Source organism: Bufo bufo, chromosome 4, assembly GCF_905171765.1.
Source record: "Bufo bufo chromosome 4, aBufBuf1.1, whole genome shotgun sequence".
NCBI lineage: Eukaryota > Metazoa > Chordata > Amphibia > Anura > Bufonidae > Bufo > Bufo bufo.
In genome coordinates, this window is record NC_053392.1 from 34,281,246 (window position 1) to 34,290,521 (window position 9,276).

At 45.0% G+C, this 9,276-nt stretch overlaps 1 protein-coding gene across 1 annotated transcript; it reads right to left on the reverse strand.

Moving 5' to 3' along the window:
* Window positions 1-506: 506 nt before the first annotated feature.
* On the reverse strand, window positions 507-2,788 carry LOC120999895 (fucolectin-4-like). The gene is made up of 4 exons (XM_040430946.1): window positions 2,759-2,788; window positions 2,150-2,223; window positions 1,704-1,989; window positions 507-778 (listed from the first exon to the last, which is right to left on the reverse strand). The coding sequence occupies exons 2-4, from the start codon at window positions 2,208-2,210 to the stop codon at window positions 610-612; spliced, it is 516 nt and encodes a 171-aa protein (XP_040286880.1). The 5' UTR covers window positions 2,211-2,223; window positions 2,759-2,788; the 3' UTR covers window positions 507-609.
* Between the last annotated feature and the right edge of the window lie 6,488 nt (window positions 2,789-9,276).

Genomic DNA, 9,276 nt, shown 5'->3' on the forward strand with positions numbered 1-9,276 from the left:
GCCCCTGCCTCAGGTATGCTCCTTTAAGTGCCCCTGCCTCAGGAATGCCTCTATAATTCCCCCAAGCCTCAGGTATTCTCCTATAAGTGCTCCAGCCACAGGTATGCTCCCATAAGTGCCCCATCATCAGGTGTGCTCCTATAAGTGCCCCAGGTATGCTCCCATAAGTGCCCCATCATCAGGTGTGCTCCTATAAGTGCCTCTGCCTCAGGTATTCTCCAATAAGTGCCCCTGCCTCAGGTATGCTCCTATAAGTGCCAAATCTTCAGGCATACTATTATAAGTGTCCCTTTCTCAGGTGTGCTCCTACAAGTGCCCCAGCTTCAGGTATGTTCCTATAGGTGCCCCAGCCTCAGGTATGTTCCTATAGGTGCCCCAGCCTCAGGTATGCTCCTATAAGTGTCCCAGCCTTAGGTTTGCTCTCATATGTTCCCCATACTCAGGTGTGATCCCCATTAGACCTAGACATTTGGGAGGTTGTGGCTGAAATGCAACAATCCATCTCATAATTGTATTCATTTTTATTTGTATAGTGGACATAAGATACATGAAAGATTAGTAATAAATTCATGAACTTCACTGCAGGAGCCTCACATATTACTGCTGTAGCTAAAAGCACGAGGAGTCATTAGATTCAGGAATACCAAAGACTTGGACCTCGCACAACTGCAGGTAGGTGTTCTTTTTTGGCAGGATGATGCTGACATATTGGCCCACCATGTTGGTGCACTGGAAGGTCTTGGTACCCCCGTTGGGTATAGAGGTGACATCTGCACAGCTGTGAGACACAGAAACAATGGTTAATAGTCATAGCATCATTATCACTGATGTGTCAGAGCTATAGGGGGTGCAGAAGAAGCAGTCAACAGCAATCCTACAGAGAAGAATGGAACAGCAGCGTGCATGCCCATTTGCCAGTCCATTCATATTGGGTGAGGCACATGTTCTCCATTCTCATGATAGTTGAGGACCCCAACCAATGAGATAAGGGATGCATTTAAAAAAAAATCTTGGCACAACCCCATTAAGGTAATTGTAGATCTTTTATTGAGCCTCAAGCTTTGGTGTGTCTTTGCAGCCCAATGGACTATACTTGGTGTTAGTGTAGACATAGATCAGGTTTGATGGTGGCCCTTTCATGGTTTGGTCCATTCAACAGTTGACCCTAGAAGGGACACATGATGTCTATCTTTGACATAACCTCTCTCACTGACATGGCTTATCTGATTTACATGAACTCTCTCGTTGACATGAATTTTACAGTTGACATGACCTCTCTCACTGACATAATCTCTTCCATTAACATGACCTTTTCCATTGACATGACTTCTCTCGTTGACATGAAATCTCTCATTGGCATAACCTCTCCCACTGACATGAAATATCCCGTTGACTTGACTTCTCCCGTTGACGTGACTTCTCCCGTTGACGTGACTTCTCCCGTTGACGTGACCTCTCCCGTTGACGTGACCTCTCCCGTTGACGTGACCTCTCCCGTTGACGTGACCTCTCCCGTTGACGTGACCTCTCCCGTTGACGTGACCTCTCCCGTTGACGTGACTTCTCCCGTTGACATGACTTCTCCCGTTGACATAACTTCACCCACTAACATGACCTCTCCTGATCACATCATCACTCCCATTGACATGTATTCCCCAAATGTTAGGTGTGCCCCCATTCTAGAGTTACAGGTCAGTCCTCACCTTGGGTTGTTGTTGCCATTGTTCTCCAGGGAGTTCCCGACCAGGATTTTGGCTCCATTCAGCCTTTCCCCACAGCAGTCTCCTCTGTTAGTGATGATGATGTGGGAGATTCTGTGAGGTCTCAGTAGGTCCACCCTCCACCAGGGAGATGCCTCCTGACTGGTACAGGAGCAGGATCCATGATGGAAATTTGAGTTTAGATTGCCATCTATGGCATTTATGGCAGTGGAGATCCCATTGTATATGGTGGATTGAGTTGCACGACCCTGAAGGGCGACATTTCTGACTGTGTGAGTAAAAAGAGTGAACAACAGAAGATTAAAGTCCATATTCAGCTGCAGGGTTCGTTACAATGTACTGTATATGTGTCAGTCACCTGTGTGTGTTGAAGAAATGACATGACAGGATCTATATATATAAAGGATACAATGTCTGACGGGCATTACCATTCTGAGCAGCAGCTATCCACAGAATGCACAGGAGGGCGGCGCTACGGAGTAATTCCATATTCCGATGTGATCTACACAAAGCAATAACATAGTATTCATACAACCAATAGATTCCACAGATGCCAAAAAAGGCCATCATTATAGGTTTTACATAGGACTGCAGGTACAGTGCACAACTACAACCCCCAATAGTCCAAGCAGATCGCCATGTGTGGGCTTAAAAATGACCCACTGAACTGCACATTGATTGCATTGTCTATTGGAGCCTACGGAAATCTGAAATCTCATTAGCTGTTATTCTGCTCTCCATGATTTACACTGCAGCTTTGCAAGTCCGCTCTGATTAATCAACCTGGCTATTTTGACTACTGAACTCTGACTATAGTCTGAGGTTCATCAGTAGCTTAGACTATTCTCCGTCCCTCCACCATGATTTATACTGCAGCAGAAGCAGACTATAAATACTTAGAGGGTTGACTTCCATTACATCACGGGCAGAATGATTGCAATCTGCTGTTTTCTACCCATTCTTCTAATTGCGTCTGCCTTATAGCCAGATCATTTAAATGATACGTTCAGCTCTGCTACATCTAAATATTCTCTTACCTTTGAGCCGGAGCGTCGTCGTGAGCCTGGACCGAAGAAGGTAAAGGTGCTTTTATAAGGAAGCACCTGCGGTCACCTGACCAGTCAGACCTCCTGGGTATAATGCCGCCATACTACATTATATTGATTTGCGTAGATGTAATGAATGGAGCGAATGTTGACACAAACCTCGCCGTGATGAATGTGGTCAGTCATCTATCACTGGTTCTTATGTGTTACGGCCACTGATCCCATCATAAAAACCCAGAGGGGTGAGATGGAGGTTATCTGTAACATACCAGACGCCCTCTCTGCCAATATATGTGCCTTCTAACTACTACCCCCCAGCGTGCTTTACAGGTTTCGCTGCATTGTAAATCAAAGTACAATCTAAACTGGAATTTACCTTGAACTTTTATTTACAATAATCCACAGTTTAATGTGAACTTCCACAGTCCTCTGCTTCCCTTCACACATACTGAGCCTTGAAAAAGTATTCACACCCTTGAACTTTTCCACATTTTTTCACGTTACACCCACAAACTTAGATGTATTTTATTGGGATTGTTTGTGACAGACCAGAGATCAGCAACCTCCAGCTGTTCTGAAACTACAACTCCCAGAATCCTCCTTTAGAACAGCCGAACAAGTGTGTACGCTGGGAGTTGTAGTTCCACAAGCACCCGGAGTGCCGAAGGTTGCTGATCCCTGTGATAGACCAACACAAAGTAGCAAGTATGTGTGAAGTGAAAAGAAAATGATACAAGGTTTTCAAAATGTTTAATAAATAAACATCTGGGAAGTGTGGTGTGCATTAGTATTCAGCCCCCCGAGTCAGTGCTTTGTAGGACCACCTTTCACTTCAAATACAGCTGCTTGGCTTTTGGGGGATGTCTCTACTTTACACATCTAGAGGCTGAAATTTTTGCCCATTCTTCTTCGCACTCAGTCAGATTGGATGGAGAACGTCTGTGAACCGTAATTTTCACGTCTTGTCACAGATTCTCAGTGGGATTTAGGTCTTGACTGTGACGTGGCCATTCTAACACATGAATATGCTTTGATCTAAACCGTTCAATTGTATCTCTGGCTGGATGTTTAGGGTCATTGTCCTTCTGGAAGGTGAACCTCCGCCCCAGTCTTAAGTCTTTTGCAGCCTCTACCAAGTATTTCAGGATTGCCCTGTATTTAGCTCCATCCATCTTCCCATCAACTCTGACCAGCTTCTCCGTCCCTGCTGAAGAAAATCTTCTCCACAGTATGATGCTGCCACCACAATGTTAGAAATATAGCCACCACTATATGGAGTTTCGGAGATTACCGCATACAGATATATACAGTCACCACTAGAGGGAGCTCAGGAGATTACTACATACAGATATATACAGCCACCACTAGAGGGAGCTCAGGAGATTACTGCATACAGATATATACAGCCACCACTAGAGGGAGCTCAGGAGATTACTGCATACAGATATATACAGCCACCACTAGAGGGAGCTCAGGAGATTACTGCATACAGATATATACAGCCACCACTAGAGGGAGCTCAGGAAATTACTGCATACAGATATATACAGTCACCACTAGAGGGAGCTCAGGAGATTACTGCATACAGATATACACAGTCACCACTAGAGGTAGCTCAGGAGATTACTGCATATAGATATATACAGCCACCACTAGAGGGAGCTCAGAAGATTACTGCATACAGATATATACAGCCACCACTAGAGGGAGCTCAGGAGATTACTACATACAGATATATACAGCCAGCACTAGAGGGAGCTCTGGAGATTACTACATACAGATATATACAGCCAGCACTAGAGGGAGCTCTGGAGATTACTGTATACAGATATATACAGCCAGCACTAGAGGGAGCTCTGGAGATTACTGCATACAGATATATACAGTCACCACTAGAGGGAGCTCAGGAGATTACTACATACAGATATATACAGCCACCACTAGAGGGAGCTCAGGAGACTACTGCATACAGATATGTACAGTCACCACTAGAGGGAGCTCAGGAGAGTACTGCATACAGATATATACAGCCACCACTAGAAGGAGCTCAGGAGATTACTGCATACAGATATATACAGCCACCACTAGAGAGAGCCCAGGAGATTACTGCATACAGATATATACAGCCACCATTAGAGAGAGCTCAGAAGATTACTGCATACAGATATATACAGCCACCACTAGAGGGAGCTCAGGAGATTGCTGCATACAGATATATACAGCCACCACAAGAGGGAGCTTAGCAGATTACTGCATACAGATATATACAGCCACCACTAGAGGGAGCTCAGGAGATTACTACATACAGATATATACAGCCACCACTAGAGGGAGCTCAGGAGATTACTGCATACAGATATATACAACCACAACTAGAGGGAGCTCAGGAGATTACTGCATACAGATATATATACAGCCACCAGTAGAGGGAGCTCAGGAGATTACTGCATACAGATATATATGGCCACCACTAGAGGGAGCTCAGGGGATTACTGTATACAGATATATACGGCCACCACTAGAGGGAGCTCAGGAGATTACTGTATACAGATATATACAGCCACCACTAGAGGGAGCTCAGGAGATTACTATATACAGATATATACGGCCACCACTAGAGGGAGCTCAGGGGATTACTGTATACAGATATATACGGCCACCACTAGAGGGAGCTCAGGAGATTACTGCATACAGATATATATAGCCACTACTAGAGGGAGCTCAGGAGATTACTGTATACAGATACACTCACCTAAAGAATTATTAGGAACACCTGTTCTATTTCTCATGAATGCAATTATCTAGTCATCCAATCACATGGCAGTTACTTCAATGCATTTAGGGGGGTGCTCCTGGTCAAGACAATCTCCTGAACTCCAAACTGAATGTCAGAATGGGAAAGAAAGGTGATTTAAGCAATTTTGAGCGTGGCATGGTTGTTGGTGCCAGACGGGCCGGTCTGAGTATTTCACAATCTGCTCAGTTACTGGGATTTTCACGAACAACCATTTCTAGGGTTTACAAAGAATGGTGTGAAAAGGGAAAAACATCCAGTATGCGGCAGTCCTGTGGGCAAAAATGCCTTGTTGATGCTAGAGGTCAGAGGAGAATGGGCCGACTGATTCAAGCTGATAGAAGAGCAACGTTGACTGAAATAACCACTCGTTACAACCGAGGTATGCAGCAAAGCATTTGTGAAGCCACAACACGCACAACCTTGAGGCGGATGGGCTACAACAGCAGAAGACCCCACCGGGTACCACTCATCTCCACTACAAATAGGAAAAAGAGGCTACAATTTGCACGAGCTCACCAAAATTGGACTGTTGAAGACTGGAAAAATGTTGCCTGGTCTAATGAGTCTCGATTTCTGTTGAGACATTCAAATGGTAGAGTCCGAATTTGGCGTAAACAGAATGAGAACATGTATCCATCCTCTGATGGCTACTTCCAGCAGGATAATGCACCGAGTCACAAAGCTCGAATCATTTCAAATTGGTTTCTTGAACATGACAATGAGTTTACTGTACGAAAATGGCCCCCACAGTCACCAGATCTCAACCCAATAGAGAATCTTTGGGATGTGGTGGAACGGGAGCTTCGTGCCCTGGATGTGCATCCCTCAAATCTCCATCAACTGCAAGATGCTATCCTATCAATATGGGCCAACATTTCTAAAGAATGCTAACAGCACCTTGTTGAATCAATGCCACGTAGAATTAAGGCAGTTCTGAAGGCAAAAGGGGGTCCAACACCGTATTAGTATGGTGTTCCTAATAATTCTTTAGGTGAGTGTATACACAGCCACCACTAGAGGGAGCTCAGGAGATTACTGCATACAGATATATACAGCCACCACTAGGGGGAGCTCAGGAGAGTACTGCATACAGATATATACAGCCACCACTAGAGGGAGCTCAGGAGAGTACTGCATACAGATATATACAGCCACCACTAGAAGGAGCTCAGGAGATTACTGCATACAGATATATGCAGCCACCACTAGAGGGAGCTCAGGAGATTACTGCATACAGATATATGCAGCCACCACTAGAAGGAGCTCAGGAGATTACTGCATACAGATATATGCAGCCACCACTAGAGGGAGCTCAGGAGAGTACTGCATACAGATATATACAGCCACCACTAGAGGGAGCTCAGGAGAGTACTGCATACAGATATATATACAGCCACCACTAGAAGGAGCTCAGGAGATTACTGCATACAGATATATACAGCCACCACTAGAGGGAGCTCAGGAGATTACTGCATACAGATATATACAGCCACCACTAGAGGGAGCTCAGGAGAGTACCGCATACAGATATATACAGCCACCACTAGAGGGAGCTCAGGAGCTTACTCCATACAGATATATACAGCCACCACTAGAGGGAGCTCAGGAGATTACTGCATACAGATATATACAGCCACCACTAGAGGGAGCTCAGGAGATTACAGCATACAGATATATACAGCCACCACTAGAGGGAGCTCAGGAGATTACTGCATACAGATATATACAGCCACCACTAGAGGGAGCTCAGGAGATTACTGCATACAGATATATACAGACACCACTAGAGGGAGCTCATGAGATTACCGTATATAGATATATACAGCCACCACTAGAGGGAGCTCAGGAGATTACTGCATACAGATATATACAGCCACCACTAGAGGGAGCTCAGGAGAGTACCGCATACAGATATATACAGCCACCACTAGAGGGAGCTCAGGAGCTTACTCCATACAGATATATACAGCCACCACTAGAGGGAGCTCAGGAGATTACTGCATACAGATATATACAGACACCACTAGAGGGAGCTCAGGAGATTACCGTATATAGATATATACAGCCACCACTAGAGGGAGCTCAGGAGATTACTGCATACAGATATATACAGCCACCACTAGAGGGAGCTCAGGAGAGTACCGCATACAGATATATACAGCCACCACTAGAGGGAGCTCAGGAGCTTACTCCATACAGATATATACAGCCACCACTAGAGGGAGCTCAGGAGATTACTGCATACAGATATATACAGACACCACTAGAGGGAGCTCAGGAGATTACCGTATATAGATATATACAGCCACCTCTAGAGGGAGCTCAGGAGATTACTGCATACAGATATATACAGCCACCACTAGAGGGAGCTCAGGAGCTTACTCCATACAGATATATACAGCCACCACTAGAGGGAGCTCAGGAGATTACTGCATACAGATATATACAGACACCACTAGAGGGAGCTCAGGAGATTACCGTATATAGATATATACAGCCACCACTAGAGGGAGCTCAGGAGATTACTGCATACAGATATATACAGCCACCACTAGAGGGAGCTGAGGAAATTACTGCATACAGATATATACAGCCACCTCTAGAGGGAGCTCAGGAGATTACTAAATGCAGATATATACAGCCACCACTAGAGGGAGCTTAGGAGATTACTACATACAGATATATACAGCCACCACTAGAGGGAGCTCAGGAGATTACTGCATACAGATATATACAGCCACCACTAGAGGGAGCTCAGGAGATTACTATATACAGATATATACAGCCACCACTAGAGGGAGCTCAGGAGATTACTGCATACAGATATATACAGCCTCCACTAGAGGGAGCTCAGGAGATTACTGCATACAGATATATATATACAGCCACCACTAGAGGGAGCTCAGGAGCTTACTCCATACAGATATATACAGCCACCACTAGAGGGAGCTCAGGAGATTACTGCATACAGATATATACAGACACCACTAGAGGGAGCTCAGGAGATTACCGTATATAGATATATACAGCCACCACTAGAGGGAGCTCAGGAGATTACCGTATATAGATATATACAGCCACCACTAGGAGGGAATCACTAAATACACATACATAAAACCTCCACTAGGAGGTGCTCACTACATACGCATGTATACAGCCACCTTCCTTATTAATGTTTTTTTAATAATTTTTATCCGATATTTAAATGGAAAATATAAAAGTTATGGCTATTGGAACGTGGGGAGGGAAAATCAAAAATGAAAAAAGGCCTTGTCTTTAGGGGGTTAAAAACATAGGACCTTAGCATATGCCAGTCTTGATAGGGCCTGCGCTGCTGGAGGAAGCTGAATTATAAATTATATGTGCAGTGGCCAGGTTCAGGGTGCCCTCAATGCAACACCGGGTCCCCCCAACACTATTCAGCTGTCACCATGTGTTGCGGCTCTCTGGAAGGGAAGGGAAGGCATGGTGCACCCTAATGGTAAATACAGTAAATGCAGAGAATCAGGGTCTAAAGTAAACCAGTGTGCTTATTTACTGGAGGAGCTCAAGTGCAAATGAATAAAGGCAGTGCACTGCGCTGGCTTCTCCAATCTCTGTGGTAGCAGAAGGCTCTGTGCTGTCCCTCTCTCTCTCAGAATGCTGGTACCTTGGTCAAAGACTGGTGGCCCAGGGTCTGTGGCTCAATTGTGCGGTTGGCTCCTTGGTCAAT

Excerpts from the sequence above, each read along its gene's own strand:
- LOC120999895 (XM_040430946.1), bottom strand. The coding sequence starts at position 2,210 with ATGGAATTACTCCGTAGCGCCGCCCTCCTGTGCATTCTGTGGATAGCT. Across the intron at positions 1,990-2,149 it reads GATAGCTGCTGCTCAGAATG|TCAGAAATGTCGCCCTTCAG; the intron begins GTAATGCCCGTC and ends TTACTCACACAG. Across the intron at positions 779-1,703 it reads AATGGCAACAACAACCCAAG|CTGTGCAGATGTCACCTCTA; the intron begins GTGAGGACTGAC and ends TGTGTCTCACAG.